Source organism: Crassostrea angulata, chromosome 2 (genome assembly GCF_025612915.1).
Source record: "Crassostrea angulata isolate pt1a10 chromosome 2, ASM2561291v2, whole genome shotgun sequence".
Classification (NCBI taxonomy): Eukaryota; Metazoa; Mollusca; class Bivalvia; order Ostreida; family Ostreidae; genus Magallana; species Magallana angulata.
Window position 1 is genome coordinate 11142580 of NC_069112.1, and position 19691 is coordinate 11162270.

General features: G+C 31.2%; 1 protein-coding gene and 1 pseudogene across 1 annotated transcript; both read right to left on the bottom strand.

Moving 5' to 3' along the window:
• Positions 1–19691, bottom strand: part of LOC128172969 (receptor-type tyrosine-protein phosphatase epsilon-like) — a 113635-nt pseudogene that overhangs the window by 15321 nt on the left and 78623 nt on the right.
• On the bottom strand, positions 4028–14927 carry LOC128172996 (scavenger receptor class F member 1-like). Its single transcript, XM_052838746.1, has 8 exons — positions 14870–14927; positions 11255–11473; positions 8704–8943; positions 7479–7616; positions 7209–7349; positions 5075–5215; positions 4778–4918; positions 4028–4238 (listed from the first exon to the last, which is right to left on the bottom strand). The coding sequence occupies exons 1-8, from the start codon at positions 14925–14927 to the stop codon at positions 4093–4095; spliced, it is 1224 nt and encodes a 407-aa protein (XP_052694706.1). The 3' UTR covers positions 4028–4092.

Sequence of the window (19691 nt, forward strand, 5' to 3'; positions counted from 1 at the left end):
ATCAGAAAAATTATCTTAAAGTGTATGTTCGTAAACACGTTATATATATATATATATATATATATATATATATATATATATATATATATATATATATATATATATATATATATATATATTTGTTTTCCCTCGGACTGTAATGTCACACTTTCATTGGATTAAACATGGCACGTGATTGCTTCATATATCTCTATGTAGGTTCTTTGAGGATTAATAAATATTAGGCAATATGGCCGTCATTGGCCGCCGCCTCACCTACTCATCTCGATATATCATATTATTTAACACAGAAATCGTGTTCAGTAAGTCCTTAAAATATTTAGAGTAGCTGCCCTTTGGAATTATTTTTAAATTAGAGTAATTGCCCTTTGAATATTGACGTCACATTGCTATGTCTGGAGCAGAGCAAAATGGCAGCGTCGAAATTTGCTCAAATCTCTGCAGAGGTTTAAAATTGAATAGCAACAAAACATTGTAAGTAATATGGGTGAAGCGAAGATTTTTTAAGTGACTTTGAAAGGTGGTATTGATAATTTTTAAGAGTTTAAATGAGTTTAACTGGACGTGATGTAAGGCATCTTGTACATGTACATGGCTTTGCGTAGATCACCGCTATTTGTGAACGAATATGTCGCTTGATAGTCCTCGGGAAAACAAAACACTTATTAGGTTAGTTACTGACTCACGACGAAAATATATTGGGTTGATCAATCTAATAGACGACTCAGCTTCGCCTCGCCATCTATGAGATTGATATATATATATATATATATATATATATATATATATATATATATATATATATATATATATATATATATATATATAAAAACGAATTTGTGTGAAGGCATTAGGAGGCATACCTTATAACAAACAAAGCCAAAATAACTCCGATTATTACAATTACACAGGTGCCAACCGTTCCTCCAACAATGACCGGTAAATTGTCCGATGAAACAATTAATAGTTGAGCATTGTTTGCAGTATCCAAAGAAACTAAAACAGTATATAAATAATGCAGAATAACTTGTAAACTTCAGAAAAGGATACATTACCAAAAATACCGATTTTATACAACTAGGCACATTTTTTCTGAAAAAAGAAATTCTATAAGAAATCGAAATCCAAGTATTATTAGCATACCATAACATTGTTCCCCTTCTGTACAGCCATACAGACAACTACCGTTGATTCTGTCACATGTCTGGTTGATACAGTGAACATCGCACCTATTCTGGCAATTATCTCCATAGGACAACTTGCATTCTGAATATTTCATAATATATATTCTACTGTCATTTCCAGTTATATTATGAATGCTTGATTATTTCTGCATATCATATTTCACGTCGCTTAAGATGCTTTTTCTGCGATGGCTTTTTTTTGGGGGGGGGGTTGCTTTTTGTTTTTTGTTGATTTTTTCTGGATTTTTAGTTTTTTTTTTTTTTGTTTTTTTTTTTTGTTTTTTTGTTTTTTTTTTTGGGATGGGGGGGGGGTGTCTTTTTTGTACATCGAATTTTATGTTCATTTCAGGAAACCGGCAGGGTACTTAACTTTAACACATCTTGCAATAAAACTGTTGGGAAGAAACATATCAATTTAATAAGCGTAATGCACAATCAATGTTTAATATTGAATAGGTATATATCATTCGAGTTATGGACAGTTACATTTATTAATTTATGCTCTTTACATTTTTGAAAATTGATGTATAAGTGCTTAAGAATGACGTTTACTCTGAATGTTCAAATGTAACCGATAATAAAAAAAAATCTCATTCATTGTATGTAATAGAGGTTTTTTTTTATTATTGTGTTTTTTCCACTTTAAAAATCTAGATCAAAATCATACTTATTTAGTTTCTAGATATTGAATATTTTGTGAATAGGAATAGGTAAAAGGAATGTTTTTTTTTTTTAATTTTAGACTTTGACTTGAGATTTGCTTAACTTTGAAAGTATTAGTAATTAATTTACATTTGACAAATGAATCATAGAAGAGTAGTGTAGTTACATAGAAATAAAGAATAAAGTTTTATAGGGACATGATCACGATTTTGGTCAAATTGTATTGTATAATTTTATTGTTTACAATACTTTAAATTCAAGATATGTAACTTGCTTATAAATCAATAACTGACACTCACATTTTGGTTGACTATTAGAAATACCTTACTGAAGCATTGTAAACATTAGAAACTGGAAAATAGATTTTCCCCCAAATCCTTGCCATGCCCTTTGAAGATTTTAAAAATTATGAAGTTCAAAGGACAGTGTTTGGAGCAAAATAGGATTTTTTTTTGACTGGAAAACATCGAACGCATGCTTCCTCAAGTATCAATTTTAACTTTGATGTGTATAATTATATGAAAAAAAAATATATATATTAAAATCGTACTTCAGCAGACCTGTGCTCTTTGTTTTCAATAGCAAAATATAAAGGACAAAATGACTATATTTTAATTTGTTTGCAAAATCGCGGGATGACCCCATTAAAGTGACGTCATAGACGAATAGACCATTGCCAATGATGACTAATATCAATAATAATGTGATGAACAACCTCTTAATAATGTTCTATGAAGATTTAATCTCGATACGACACTATTTATAAACTGTTTAAAATGGGGGTAGATATCTGACCATATCAAATATAGCCCTTCTAGTCTATCTCCGGCTCTACCGATTTGTTTATTTATATTTTAGAAAAACTCCTGAATAATGATATGAATAATTCAATTACTTATATTGACTGACTGTTGAATCATATGATGTCTATGATTCAAAATTGGTATGCTGTTTATCAATAATTATCTTGAATAATTGTTCTTTTTCGCATTTCAGGTCATCGACTATCTAAAGAAAAAGTGAAATAACAACAAAAACTCTGCAAATTTACTCTTACCGATCTAAACTTTTTTCATTATACTGCTGCAGAATATTTTCTAGTTTAATTTTTTTTTTTTTAAATCCGATTTTGAGCTATTTTGCCACCTTTAGCTTCGATAATAGTATGATAAGTCCATTTTTATTCATTTTAAAGATACTAATTCTGTTCAGCACACATATTACTCAGGACTTTGAGTAAAATTCGAATTAGAAAACTTTGAAGATCTTTAAAATAATGCCCGCGATGGAAAAAAAAACAAAAAAACCACACAGTTTGTCTTGTTGTAAATAAGACTGCGTAAATTGAAATAAATGTCGAGTATTGAATAATACTTATCGCAAAGAATCAAATATGAATCATTTTAAAACAAGAAAATCAATATTGTTGATGAAATAATAGCACAAACTACGTCATTCTGCATATCCGTTATAAATCTTGTTTTTTAATTGTTTTGTTAAGAATATTGATGACATCTCCGTCATAATGATGTACATGGCTTACAGTTGTTGATTTGAAATATAATGAACAGTTATAAGTGAAACACGTTTGGCATTCATGATAACCTCTTTTTCCTTTCTCATATAGGTCAACACTCGCAGTAACTATAAAAATAAACAGTAGGGAAAACACATTTTTCTTCGATTTATTGTTTACAAACTTTGTTTGTTTGCATTTTTTTCTTTTGATTGTTTATTGCTTCATTTTTCTACCTCATAATTCAATACAACATAAATAATGTGTTGACATATGATGTCATGTGATACATTTATAATTAAAAAGAGGTATTCATTTACTGGAAGAAAAAAATATTCAAATTGCATTTCTTTAACGCGATCGAAAAAAGGGTTGTAATTTTAAACTTATTGGTAACTGTTGTAAGTTAACAAAAACCTGTTTTTTCATCGCCATACATAAATGACCCAAATAATTACGTCGATAGCTATTAGTAACAAAATTATATTGCTTAGAGGGTGACATACCAGAATATTTGCCCGGAGTTTTATGCCAAAGTGATATATAATAATATAACAGTTTTGGGAGGGCAATTAAACTTTTCTCCTGTAAAATTTACCGTGTCCAGGAGGGCAATATAACTGTTCCGGCATGATTAAGTTTTAAGTTTCAGGGCATATTTCTAAAGTTATCGCGATTAGAAACTTATTCAAAAGTGCTATTTTAGAAATTGGAATAGTGGATTTCCTTTTAAATAGCATTACCTGTAGTACAATCATTACCCATCCAACCTGCAGTACAAGTACATGATCCATTCGCATGTTGACATGTTTCAGGTTTACAGTGAGGTGAACATTTCCTTGAACAGTTTGCGCCGAAATATCCTTCAGCACAAGCTGGGGGAAAAATACACAATATATCATAACCAAAAAAGCGTGCAATTTTGACAGCGTGCAAAACTATCTGACTATGTGGTTTAAAACGAGGAAAATTTTCTCTTATCTTAAATTCATTGTAGCGTTCTTTGTTTTGTTTTTTTATTGGAAATGGAGGGGTTATTGTGTGGTTTTTTCCTTTTGTTTTCAACCGTAACTGTGTCGTAAAGACACTGTTTTGTTTTTTTGTGAATGATAATTATTTGCCAACAAAAATTTTTTAAATTTACAAAGACTCAATTCTTTGTCATTTTGTATACCAAATATCAAATATTATTTACACATAAAAGAGTTTGTATCAAACTTCTTTTCACATATTTACGCAGTTGTGTCATATCTAAAACATTCCTAGAATGACATATTATTCGCAAAATCAGCAGCAATCTAATTATGTCAACTAGGTGACCGTATGTGATCTACCAAAACATTACCTTTGACCTCAGTATGAACAATCCTTTAATAGTTACCAATATGTTACAAAAGAAACACAAAAGTCTTACCGTCAGTACACAGTGCTCCAGTATACCCATCCTGGCACCCACTTGGACACACTCCAATAACATGGTCACATGGTTCATTGTTTATACAGTGTCCGCTACAACGTCCTGTACAATTCATTCCATAATGTTGTGATGGACACTCTATGTAAAGGAAAACTGTTAGGTATGCCACAAGTATAATACTAACTAAAACCATTCAACGTACCATTGTGTAGTAAGTTAGTAATACAATTTAAATTCTAAATCAATAAGAAATAAATATATTCTTATCATATATACATTCATCAGTAATTTTACCTGTGCTACAATCAATGTTAGTATATCCAGGTTTACATCCCCTGTCACAATAACCAGTCTGTTTGTTACACGGAGTATTGTTTAGACAAGGACCATTACAGTTGTTGACACAGTTATAGCCATACGTCCCGTCATCACAACCTATAACCGTTATTAATAAAGATACGTTTTACACATCATATAAAATAAAATGTCATCAAATATATATATTCCCGAAGCCTCTTTTTCTTATCTCTTTAGCTAAGATCTATGCCTGGATGCAAAAAAAATATTCCAGCATTAAATCAAAACATGATGCAGTAACAATCGGTCCCCGTCATCACACTGTGTATTTGTTATTGGTATTCATAATTTTGTTTACTCTGTTTGAAATTAAAGTTCAGCAAGCTCACATTTATTAAGTAGTAAAGCTTTGTTTTTAATTTTTTTTTTTAATTATTTGAGATCATGTTCAAATACAAAACTGTGATGTATTATATTTTAACCTTATACAATATGATAAAAAAACAAAAGGGTAAAACAACTGTATGTGCCTTTACATGAACATACAGCAATGTTATTACCCAAAAAGATTTACACATATTAACTCGAGTACATTAACTTTAGTGATTGTTGTTGATTAAGCTAATATGATATTTTTATTTTTATCTTTTTTTAAGTCATAATACGCTTCATTACAAACAAACATATTTTTCAAGTGCTCAACAATCTGTTAAAAACCCAATATTTCCTCTTTTTAACTAAATGACATAAGCGTGATTCAAATGCTCTATGACAGTGGACATAATTCGCTTTAAACTTTATATATACTGCGCACACGAAAGAGTGATTGGTACGAACATCGAACTTTCCTTTTTACGGCTCAATCAATAAAACTGAATTAAAAAATCGATAATGACGCAAAATTTACCTGTTCTGTGTCATCAATACATACTTTCAGGTGCTTGTAGAGACTTGAACATGTTAATGTTGCTTTTCAACGATTTCTTTACAAACACAAGTTTATTTTGGGAGATGTCAACAGTTTTAAAATATATATATTTATATTTAATATAGTAATTTTAACGATCTACATCGATTAAGTAACATAAATTATATCATGCAGGAAACAAATCAGTAACATCCCCTTCCAATGTTCGTAGTGACAATGACGTAAAACCGTCCCAGTAATGACGTTTAATGTATTTTATCATAAAAATGTATAGTTCACTTATATAGTTCATTAGTTCAAAACATCAACTTTAAAATTACTTTTTTCTAAGTGTTTGCAGGGATCGTTTCATAAAAAAGTAAAAAGGAAAATAACAAGACGCCGTTTTTTTGGTTTGCTCCGTCGTAGACGCGAAGTCCATAAAATAGCTACTAGTACTAGGTAGAACAAAACACACTTGAAACTAATGAAACAATTTCGCAAATGAACATTAAAATGGCTTAATATTTCTTAGAAGTCATTTACAATACATTCCCTACAAAAAATACAAATCATACCCATCATTTGCACAAAGCAGAAAGAATCGATTTAAAGCGTATTCTAATACTTTCGAAACACACATTAACACGATATATGTTTGAACTTTGTGCAATTTAGATTTATATCCTTTTTTGAAAGTGCAATTTTTCTTTCCTGTAAAAAAAAAAAGACATGAAATTCGGATAACTGGTAGCAAGGATTTAGGTTTTATGCAAAACAAATTTCAAGGTAATTTAAAAGGTTAAAGTTTAAATATGATAACTTCATCAAGGATTTGTTAAAGATTGTTATCTATGTCAAGTATGTTTGAATTGCCATTAATCTAAAAGCCATTGTCAAATTGTCAGCCTTATCTGTGCCTCGAAGGCATAGATACCTATCAAATTGTGACACATTTTTCAATGATAAATAGAATTGAAAATTCATTGTTCGGCTTCGGTTGTTTACTGTTAATAATGGGTTGTCAATTTTGCAATTAATAGTATGACCGATTTTTGAGAAAAGGTCGTTGAATTTGTTCGCAATTTCAGAAAAAAAGATAAACTTCACCGAATAATGCATGCATGTTTTTTAATACGCTTCGCTATGATACCAGGACAATTATGAATTTAATCAATAGTTTTAATTAATAATGGTTAATTGAAATTAAAAAAAAAATACTACCTTTATCACAAAGGGCTCCTGTCCACCCTTTATCACACCCTCCGCCACACTGACCTGTGACGTGATTACAAGTAACGTTGTCTCTACAATGTCCTGGACATTGTTGAAGACACTTTGGACCGTACATTCCTTCTATACATTCTGATGATATAAACATAAAACGTGAATGAATTATATAAAATTATATACGGAACATTTAATTAACATAAAAAAAGAACATTAAAACTTATATAAAATCATATTTAACCTTATTTTAAAAATTGCACCTGCCTTTATCACAGAGTGTATCCCTCCATCCTGGTTTACAGCCAAAACAGCTTCCATTTTCAATGTTGCACAAATTGTTTTGACAGTTGTTCGGACAGAGTGTGTTACAGTCTATTCCATATACACCGGTTTTGTTACATCCTTAATCCAGAAAAAATATAACTTAACCATTTTTCTTATTTTCATTGATTGACCAATCTATCGATTGATAGATAGATGATAGTAATAAAGACAGACAGATAGATAGATGGATAGATAGATAGATAGATAAAAAGATGTTTTGCAAATGATTTCTGATATTTTTCCCCACATAGAAAAATTCCAAATAAAAATTATTATACTATTGCATGTATGAGATGTATGATACATTTTATGTTAACAAGATATACATTGTATTTAAAAACTTCGAGAAGCCGATCACTATCTCATTTACATAATGATAAGTGCAAGTCAATAGTGACGATATTAACAGAAAAAATCACTTTGCAAAGAAAAAAAAATGAAACAAAAACCAAATAACTATATATGATATGAGTCAAATTTGGCCCTCATAATTTGCCATTTTTTAAGTGTTTCGGGTACAATAAAATGTTATTTTATTTCTTAGAAGAATTATATAAAAATATTTGTCACCTTATTATTTGATTTATTTGCACTCACTGGCAGAATCTGACGTCAGAAATAACGCTATTTTTATAATTCAATCAAAATCAGTTAAAAGTTGACATTCTTATCTTTTTACGAATGGGAAATATAGAGCGCTTGCTTGAACAAGGAAATTTTTTTGTCACTTATTAGTCTTGGCTAGATAAATCTGTGGTTAGAACATTTTGTTTGTTTAAGAATGCGCTCTATGTTTCCTGAAAGAAAAACTGCTTAAAATCAAGATGCTTTATGCTAAAAATGCAAAAATTGCGGGAAAAGTTGTTTTTAAGATGTCATATTTGTAAATTGTGGGCACTTGAATCAAAATGAACATTATGTAAAAACATCACTATATATATATATATATATATATATATATATATATATATATATATATATATATATATATATATATATATAATCTTCGAGATTTAAAAGATCCAAATGTCATTCTTCCTTTGCGGTGATCAGTGAAATTAAGTAGTGACGGTATTAAAGAGTGAATTTAAAAAAAAAAAAGCATTTGTAAAAAAAATTATAAACAAAAGGATAAAAAGAAGACAGAAAAATGCTATACATATACCTAAAACCACAACTTCACATAGCTCATTAACAGCACTTGTCTGATAATCCATAGGGTAAGTGATCCCATGTTTTCTTTCGTTGTAAAATATGACGTATCGTCCGTGTTGTACACAAGTGGTTGTAAATTCCAGGGGAGGTAACTGGGGTCCGTCCTTGTAACAATGAGTAGAACCCGTTATGTCACCAGTGGTTGATACGTACAGCGAGAATCCAGCTAAACGCCCACGCTGTCGGTCCTCTGTAAAACACAGTTCATCAATGTACACTTTAGGTTTCATTTTCGGAGATATATTCACAATCACTCGGAATGTTTTCCTCTATTTCTTACGAAAATTGATTGTTATTCATACATGCATTGCTGGACAGAAGTATACACAGTCTAAAATTAAACCTTAATTTTGGTTTCAAAATATACACATTTCTCTAATTTTAAAAAAATCACTGTAAAAGATGCATTGTTTAAGTTTTTAAATCTTAAATTAAATTATGTAGCTTTAATTAATGGTTTTATTTTTTCATTGACAATTTCATAATTAAATAGTAATGCAACAACAAAGGATGAAGATCCCATTTAGTCAACTGAATGTTAAAAGAAGGTCTGGAAAGGCTATTTCATTTAGTCACTTTTTAGCTAACTTTCGGTCCCATTTCAGTGGAATTAATGACACAGTTCTATCTATCGTGAATAGGGTAAAAGTTTTCTTGAAATCAATATTTAAAATGAAAGAGGATCAATAAAATAAGTGAATCTTTGGTTTTTTTTAAGTATTCAAAATAATTAATTCAAGTTAATGACTATGATGGATAATGATCAAATTTCAAAATAATATTTCTGCAGCAGGCAATCGACAGTAAGTGCATATTCCATCGGTAGAATATTAAAAAAACCAAAAAAACTTACTCAAGATACACAAAATGCACATAACATGAAAAGATAATGGTAAGCAGAAAACACCAAAGAGCAACAACTTTCTAAACATATTTCTACGTATTCCATTTGCATGTCACTGTTGATTTCGAGCTTATTCCAACATTCAACCAATGTAACAAAATTGCTGATGGTTGATATATATTTTGGTAAGATTATTTATCGACCAATGCCTGCACATTTCTGAGTAAATGTCAGTTGTTACAGTTTATCTAAAGGCGATCTAAGGGAAAAACTTTATATATATATATATATATATATATATATATATATATATATATATATATATATATATATATATATATATATATTTACCAATGCAATGTAATACCCAATTGCAATGGTGTTTAGGGTAATCTGAAAAGTGATAGACTTCTAGAACGAGCTTGCAAAACTGCAATAAGTACAATACATTCATGCCATCTTGTCGGCGTTAATAACTCCAAAATGAACCCAGTTGTATCAGCCATAATTTGTAAAAAATCGTTCTTCCATCTTCTTTTTATTCATGTGAACTTTGGACTCTTCTTCCAAAAAAATACAAAAACTGGAATTTACCCAACGTCATCTCTAAAGAATTGATCAGGGACTCTCGAAATACCCATCTTTTCTATCCTGTAAATCGAATCTTCGCCTGTGGTTAGTAAGAGGATATATAGACAAATGTCGCCTTTTATTTGTCGGTAGAGTAATGAGCTCAGACAAAACCACTGATCACAATAAAGTTTTATGTTTTTATCTTCTGAGGATGTTCATGATAAATGCATTGTTTCTAAGACTATCCAAAAGACAACAATTGAGTATGATTCGTCAAATTCCTTCGATGTATATGGAAACAGTGTTTACGACAAACCTATATCTTTAAAACAGGTAGTAAAAATGTTTTATTGAAGAGGAAATACAATGGAACAATTATTATATAGCTCTCGTAAAATGTCAGTATATAGAAGTACACATTGTAAATTGAAGAAAATTTTTACGGGCAATTGTTAAAGAAAACTCTGGCATAAGAAAATATTTTAATTGTTTTATTGCATTATTGTCAATGAAAACGGTTTCAAAATTGTGTACACAGCATAAAGAACGGAAAACAATTTCACATGCAAATAATGCTCAATTGTTCATTTATTTGAACTAGACAGGCTTTCAGAGGATTTATTAGATACATTTCATATATTTGAATACTTTATTTTTGATTTGCAAGATACCGAAATCTTATAGTTTGCTCTATTATGTTATATATATATATATATATATATATATATATATATATATATATATATATATATATATATATATATATATATATATATATAAAAGCAGCCACTGTGTTTTTAAAACAAACATCGAATTATCTTCTTTAGAGTCTTGTTATACCATGCATCATAATAAAAAAAAAAAAAACCTTGATATTTGTTGTGCCTCTGTTTTTTTATTATCCGTTTTTTGAGCAAGTGGGCGTATCAAATGAATATTCACATTGTTTTAAGCAAAACTAACTGTTTCTTAAAAAAAGATCGTTAATATAGCAAAAACAAAAAATAAAATTTTTCCGAGCTAGCCAAAATTCTAAGTTCAAGAAGTATATTGTTAACATAATTGCATTGCTTAAAATATATACCATGCCCATCATAGGTTTTAAACGAGATGGTTATGCTGTAGATATTGTTAACACCACCGAGATCCACCTTCCACCACACCGTCTCGTGCGGAGAATTTAACCCAATGGCATATTGTCGTGTGCATGTCGCTGTGTTTTCATCAACGGCATTACTAGCGCCCGAGGACGGACCTGGATATGTGAGTGACTGGGTGGCTTTTTTTTTGTAAGATAGCTTATCTTGAAAAAAAAAGAAGAAAACAATAAATTAGTGGTGAAAAAACAGACATAGAATTTGTGGCTTTTTCTAATTGCAGATATTAATCAATCTTGCTTGTTTTTTCAAACTTCCTAAGTAATAATCAAAGTACTGAAGTACTGAAAGCCGGGCTCTTTTGGTGTCTCTTTATGCATATTGTGTAGTAAATCTCTCTCTCTCTCTCTCTCTCTCTCTCTCTTTCTCTCTCTCTCTCTCATGCTTTTAATGTCGGCAAAGCGTAAGAGAGCGACCAAAATTTTGTAAGCGGCTATGAACAAAAATATGTATGTCTAGTAGAAACAAGTTCAACAGTTTCTGCCTTGAATTTTGCAACAAGCGTTTTATATTCAATCCCCATTTCTTCAACGCGCAAAGTAGTTCATGGAAATTCATGCGCATTGTATGTGTCCAAAATGCATAGTCTTGTTTTTAAAACTAGTTATTAATAAGAAAACTAACAAAAAAAAAAGACAATTCTCTCAAAATAAAAAAAAAGAAACCAAATGCCAACACTTTTGACAAAACATAGCTCTTTGTGTAACTATTTGGTATAGCGGAAGCTTTTACTTTGACGCTGTTTGGTTTTTTGTTTACGTTTGAAGTTGTACTATTTAAAGTAACATTGGCGATTTGCCTGCCTACAGCCAGGACTCTGCTTTCAGCAGAGCCCGGCTAAAAAATGATATAAATAGTCATTGTTTTCAATTTAAACTACTTTAAGGATGACGTTTACTCAGAATGAAAAAAAAATTCCACTGATGATAATGAAAAACCAACTATTGTGTGTTATAGACCTTTTATTGTAGTGTTATTTTTCATTTTCCAAAAAGTAGGTCAATGACCTACTTTTTGAGTTAATGGCCATTGTACATTTTTGGAAAATTAAAGGAAAATCACTTAAAATTTTACATTATGATTGAGATTTTCTTAATTGTGAAAATAATACAAATTGCTCAACACTTTTGAAAATGAAATACAATTTATGAATGGCAGTTACACTAAATACGTACAAAGCATTACGTTTTCCTTCACAATATTTATAAATATTCCAGTCCGAATTATCTCTATCATTTTTCAAATTACTACCCATTTTTGATCCAATTTTAAAAAAATTGAATGATGATAATACAAAAACATTTATAGTATTAAACTACTTATATTGATCTTATTCTGTTGGCATATAATTAATATGAGGTCAATGATCAAAATTTTGAGATATGGTGTCTTTTCTCGTTTTTAAGCATATTTCAATATTTTTCAAATTCATGCCATACGGTTATTATAATGAATAAATGAGGAAATATTACCAGAAAATATGCAAAATTATATAGACTAAAATATAAAATCTTAACTTTTAATATTAGAGTACTTCCAAAAATGTTTTAGCAGAAAACAAAATCTGCAAAATTTAGCCCGAATTTCCTCTGTTTGACTAAAAGTCTAGTTTTGTTTTGGCATAATTCCATAATATAGTAGAAATATCGAATGTTATGTCAATAATAATTCATTTCACAGATACTTTTTGTGTTTAGAACAAATTTTACTCATGACATTGAACTTTATAACAATCCGAATTCGAGAACTCAAACCCTGAGTAAACAACTCCCTTAAAATAGAAAGATCATGCAACAATACTTTTAATTTCTGCCTGCGTAAAAAAAAAAATTAAAGGTTGTTTCATTCCCCGAATTTATCCGACACATTTTTAAGAGAAATACCGATGATTTAACCAAATTAAAATGACATTAGAGTAGTCTCACGCTACATTTTCCGCGACAAAGATACAGATACGTGGTCCTGCATGTTATGTTTTATTGAACTTGTACTCGCTATTTCAGTGTTAACCGCGTCGCTATGGCTGAACAGTTTTGTTTGGATATCAGTTGTCTTAGTTAAGAGGATAATACACATTCAAGTTCTATACTAAATTTACCGCAATATGGACAGATGAAACCAAGCTTATATTGTATACGTTAGGAAGTCTACATACAGCCACTTGATTTTTTTTTAATTAATCTAAACAGAAAAAAATTAAATCAATTACTCCTTATACCATCTATTTAGAAAATGCATATACGGTCAAACTTAAAATGGAAATGGGACATAACCAGATTAAAATGGGCTAAATAAGTAGTTAAAACTGAAAAAAAACAAAGAACAAAAAGAGAAATAACATTGACAAACAATTTATTGCATGCAACGTTTATTGATCATTTTTTTTTTTTTTTACATTTGATTGATAAAAGATTACTCAGTGGTAGTTAGTTTATGTATAATAGCCTAGTGTTGAACAGTTTGGAGTTTATGATCATATCTTTTCCAAGTAATATTGCCTGGTGTATTTGTTAAAAAGTAAAGGAATAATAAAACATGTATTTAGTTAAAACAAACAAATGTGTACTCAGTAGTTGACTCACTGTTAGAAGGTTTATATATAATAGCCTTTGGTGAAACAATTTCGAATAAATATGTAATAACTTCGGTTCCGGGCGGGGGTAAACGTATCTAAGGGAAAGCGATGATGCTTTAGGTTAGGGCAAGTCCTTAGAATGTAGTTAACAATGATGAGAAATATATGAACTTTCTTTTGTGCTCGACTAAACAGTCACACTGTGACTGTGAGTGCAAAAGGTAAAAAAAATTGGATATCTTTTTTCATGGAATGCGTATAATAAAAAATTCACAAATTCTTAAAGACACAAAGATCATATAGGAGTAATTTAAGCCAGATTGGGTTATAACAGCAGTGATCGACCAAAGCATGTCCTGGGCAACCATTGTGTTAATTGAAGTAAATACATTTATCGATTTGTAAATAAATTCAACACAGGTCAACACAGTCAATTATATATTAACAGTTTTTTTAATTAATTTATATTATGAAAATTGTGTCTTATTTGAGAGATTAGTTAATGTAGTTTTTTAGAACAAACAAAAAGATATTTACACAACCCAAAAAGATGACTAGAAATAATCGATTGTTTTGTCTCATATCTCAAAATGTAAATGAAAAAAATTGCAAAACTTCCTATTATGATCGTAGAATAAAGACTCCTGTTAAAAATACATCGTTTTTTCATAAACATTAAACTTTTCAACAACGCAAAAAAATAATGATAATAATTAACCCAAACGAATAACGGTAAAGCAATTTAAACTTAGCATTATTTAAAGAAGAAACAATTATCTAATGTAAACGGTTGCAATTACCTTGTTATTTATTACATTTAAAATCCAAAGTAATTGTAAATAAATCAATTACTTTTAAGGGTAATCGGCCCAATCTCTGCTTTATTATGTCAAACAATAATAATGAAAATACATATGATTTTTAACATTTAAAGAATAACACATATTCATTTTGTCATTTTACGTACCATAACTGAATGATAACGGCAATCCTACTAGAAAGAAAAGTATGATTCTCCACTCCATGTTCTCATTGGTTTTACCCGGATCACTGGGCTTATACACCAGGACGTTTTAATGAAAAAATATTTATAATGCTGCCTTGCACAGTGTAAAAGTCCTTAATAACAATCCTGAACCTCCCCGCCTTTGAACTTTTAAATTTAAATTGTTACGGACATCTCACAAATCAATACAAAATTCATACGCACTAAAGGGGGGAATAACTCTTGTAGCTAAAAATGTCAAAGATGTGCGTAGTCATTTATCTCCAATTCCTAACAATAATTCCTTTTAAAATGTATTTCATCGACATTCTATGAAAAAAAAATCAAACATATTTATCTATATTTTCTTAAAGAAACATTATGGTTACGATAATTTGTTGGCATTTACTCTTGTCATTTCCTCTCTCTACCTATATAAACAAAAATATTACTGTGTCAATTTTCTTTGGTTTAGATGCGCGGTTTCAGTACAGGTATTTTTGTTTAGGAAAGAAACATTCCAAATATTATCAAAAAAATATTCAAAGTTTAATGTGGATACTGTATTACATTGTACATGCGTTGATTGTGTGACAGGATTATTTTAAAGTAAATAGTTATATATGCGTTCATTTCATGTTTTCATTTCCCATTCTTCGTTTGTTTTCATTCCACGCAGGTCTTTTGGAAAGAGAAATAAACCCTACAGATACGGAGAATGGGTTATGGGGTCCCAACCAGTTGAAGTTTGGTATGTCTGACATAGGGAGAATGTCACTGAAAATCTATAGTTTTATGTTTATAATTACCGGTTGCTATATGGTTTTCAGAATTGGTGTCCATATTGATCTGAAAATGTCAGAAGACATTTTTTCTCCAGACAGGGGAGAACGTGACAGGATTTATTGTTTTAGATAATTAGTTATCATATTTATTTCAACAGTTCATGTTTTCATTTCTCACTGTTCATTTGTTTACATTCACGCCGCTTCATTCATTTATACTATCATTCATAGTATGATAGTACTACAAGAGGTTAGGTGGTTACGTTTGGCGGGTGGATCAGTGAGTGAATGGGTGTGTTAGACTGGTTTTTCGGGTTTGAGTGAGTGAGTGCTCATGGCCGTTTGTATAATCTCATTTTTAGCATGAACTTTGATTTAATATCACGACGCTACCCAAGACAGACGGTTGATGACTTGGCTTCATAGCTTGTCAACCCGACTAATTATCTATTATTTTATACTGCTGTTATATTTGGTGAGTAATTTTAATCAAATATATGTAATTTAAATATTGTGACCCACGAAAAAATGCACAGGTCGGTCGGTATTCGTTTTACAAAATTTATTGAAACTCCACAAACTTATTACACTATTCCGCGAGGTCGGGAGTCGGTGGTACGAGCGCCTTGACCGTCGCTCTCCAACTGCCGAATAATTGAACATGGCAACCAATTACATAAAGATAACCAAACATTTTTAACAATAGATAATAATAGTAAGTAAATATAGAAAGTTACTTCAATTAACGGATTACTAAGATAAAATGTGAGTCAATTAAGGGTGTCCGGATTAAAGTCACTCAACGCCAGTGACAGGGGAAAAGGTGTCCTTGGAAGGGGAACATTTTACACGGTGATATTTGCCTCTTCCTCTCGATTAACACGTCCCCGTGTCCCCAAGTAGCGCACTGCTATGGAACCTGGTACCTGTTCCTCCTCGGCCCATTCTGGAATTATGTAGATCACATTTCCAATTGCTGGTAGACTCGAACCGTCTGTGAGCATGGGTCGAATTCACCGCAGCTTTACGAAAAATATGTCCCAATGAATCACTCGACTTTGCCTTTTCCTTTAGTTCCTCCTCTCTTCACGTATTATTCTGCTTAGGTGTTGTATTTGTTCTTCCAGCTGCTGAATTTCTTTGTCTCGCTTCTGTATTTAGCCAGCACTACAAAATGGCGGTTTTCGAAGAACTTTGCTTTTGCAGTTTGGTAGTCAATATCTTCACGCAAAACGTTTATTTCTGCTTAGTATCATCCAGTTTATTCTTAGTAAGCTCTTCATTGAATTGAGAGTCTTTAATCCTGGAAAAAAGGAAGTTCCGCAAGGAATAAACGTGTTTCGTTGAAAACTCTGATCCGTTCTCTGTCGCGTTGAAATTTCCTCTCAGATTTTCTTTTTTGTGTTTGTGTCGCGCGATCTGTTCTCTGAGTTTCTATTACTTTAATTTCATGAACGTCACTTCGGCGGTTAAATTTCTGTGTCTTGAACATCCGCGCAAAATGTCCATTCTTTCCGCAGTTAAAACACATAGAAGATCTTGCAACATAATACCCTACATGGTGAACAAGTCCACATCTTCTACAAGCGGGATTCTCCTTGTGTACGAAGTACTGCGTCGGGTAACTCACAGGGGTGGTCCAAGCTGGTCCATACGAGCACTGGTACGAATCCATTTGGGGGAATTTAGATGAGATGTACTTCATGGGATCGTGTATCAAGCTAAAAAGTTGATACGCCGGATTCTAACACCAATTGTGACCTACATTAAATGCACAAGTCGGTCGGTATTCGTTTTACAAAATTTATTAAAACTCCGCAAACTTATTACACTATTCCTCGAGGTCGGGAGTCGGTGGTACGAGCGCCTTTACCGTCGCTCTCCAACTGCCAACTTAAAAATAGATACTCATAGAAAAGTAAATATAGAGAGTTACTTCAATTAACGGATTACTAAGATAAACTTTGAGTCAATTAATGGTGTCTGGATCAAAGTCACTCAACGCCAGTGACAGGGGAAAAGGTGTCATGTCCAAGGGGACCATTTCAAACGGTGATAATATTATTAAACTAACGATACATTTGATGAGTGAATGTAGAGAAGGGGAGTGTTTTAATAATGTTATACTTGTATGATTATAGATCGCCTGTACTTGTGGAAACCATTTATTCGATTATACTAAAATACAACAATAAATACAGCGTTATTTCCACAAAAAGACCTTTCCCAGTGTAGCTAGGAAAGTATTATATATCAGCTATCCCTTGACAATTAATTAAAAGAAATCTCTCAGAAATCAAAACCGTCTTTTAGATACGCTTGTTAGAAAATAATCAGGATATGTATATTGGTACTACCTTTATTATAGGAGGTGGGGTGGGGGCATATACACATTCACTTAATGAATTCCAGTAGCATATGCTGATAAGATGGAACACGAAAAAAAGGTCAGAAAAATTCCGTGAAAGAGGTCGATCCAGACAAACATTTCGTTAAAATCAATAAGTATGCATGGTATAAGTAAAAGTCGACTTTCCTACCTGAGGGGATAAAGGGCGTCTCTCTCTCTCTCTCTCGCCACATAGAATCCATCACACCTTTAGTCCAGAGTATAAACAACAAATCTCTTGAAGAACTAGAATGTTCGTTTATTAAGAAAAAAAATGACAAAAATTATCAAAAATATACAAATGTAAATTTTTAAAACAGTTTTTTAAGATGGGGCTATTGCTGCCACATATCAAAACCGGTGACAGGTGTTGACAAGCCCCTTCAATCACCCGAGCAGTATTTAAAACATATTATAAAATATATTATATTATCGGAGACAGATTGAAAACAAATATATTTTGAAAGCACACACATAGACATGAACCGGAATCCCCTGACTTTAAATTTCGGTGATTTTTCAAATCGCAAATAAGTTAACAGTTGTCAGCGCTAAACAAGAAGCCCCTGTCTATAATGTTCAGCTTGAAGTTTCAACAATTTATATGACACAAAACAAAAAAAATGTAAACAATTAACGATACAACAATATGCTAAGATTATCGAACTACGCATAACATGAAAAGTAGGTAAATTTACAGACTTTACCAGAAACCCCTAATTCCATGGTCTAGTTTTGTCATTGTCACTCAAAATTCCCTGATTGCAGTTTGCTGCAGAATATGTAAGGAGTTACCGTATTAACAATGGAACCCTTATGTATTTTTTAAAAGATTTTGATTTCTATCTGCCCATGGTTTGTATCTGCATCAGTGGCTGTTCCTATGTAAAACTGTAAGATTGGTTTAGCTTTGTGTCTAAGCCAGAAAGAGAAAGGGAATTTTGTAGTTTATCTTTAAAGAATTAGTGAGAACGCGGATTTCCGTCCATAAAAAAGAACAGGGCTTCTTTTGTAAACTCTGCTTTCTGAGCTGCATAAAATGTTGTAGGGCTCTTACCGGGCAGAGTAAAGAAGTTTTGACGAATATGAAGATATGTTGGTCTAATAGAATGTTTGCAATGGGGTATTGGCAGCTGTATTGAATTTTTAGGATTTGGACTGGCTGTAATATTTATATTTTACTAACTATCAAGTAATGCTGGTTTAGCTTCCCCGTTTTATTTATTTCGCCTACTCGAAAGAATGCACTAACGACAAATACGTACATAGCATGCATTAAGGACTTAATAAGAGCTGTTTTAGCTGCATGGGCCCGGAAGAGATAACATTGATTTTTGACAAAACAGCGGGTGTAATAAGTAATATTGCACCCTGTGAAAATTTTGCTTCAGAAAATATAGTTAAATAGTGAGATTTTTCTATAATAAGTGCAGTATTATTTATATTTAGGTATCCATTAAAATTAGTTTACCATTGAAAACCGGAGTTTAATGTTGCAACTGATCTTTTCTGATAACAAAATCTCTCAAATATAAAGTATATAATAAATGAAAACAATTGAAATAGCAAATTACTAATTTCTGTAAAGTCGAAAAAAGGTTCAATGCATAAAGAATAGATCATCTTATCT

Bases quoted from the DNA above. Each gene is read 5' to 3' on its own strand.
- LOC128172996 (XM_052838746.1), bottom strand. From the start codon at position 14,927: ATGGAGTGGAGAATCATACTTTTCTTTCTAGTAGGATTGCCGTTATCA. The intron at 7,350-7,478 runs GCAGGTGCAATT...TTATATCATCAG, and splicing joins GGATACACTCTGTGATAAAG to AATGTATAGAAGGAATGTAC. The intron at 4,239-4,777 runs GTAAGACTTTTG...TTTTTCCCCCAG, and splicing joins TGGAGCACTGTGTACTGACG to CTTGTGCTGAAGGATATTTC.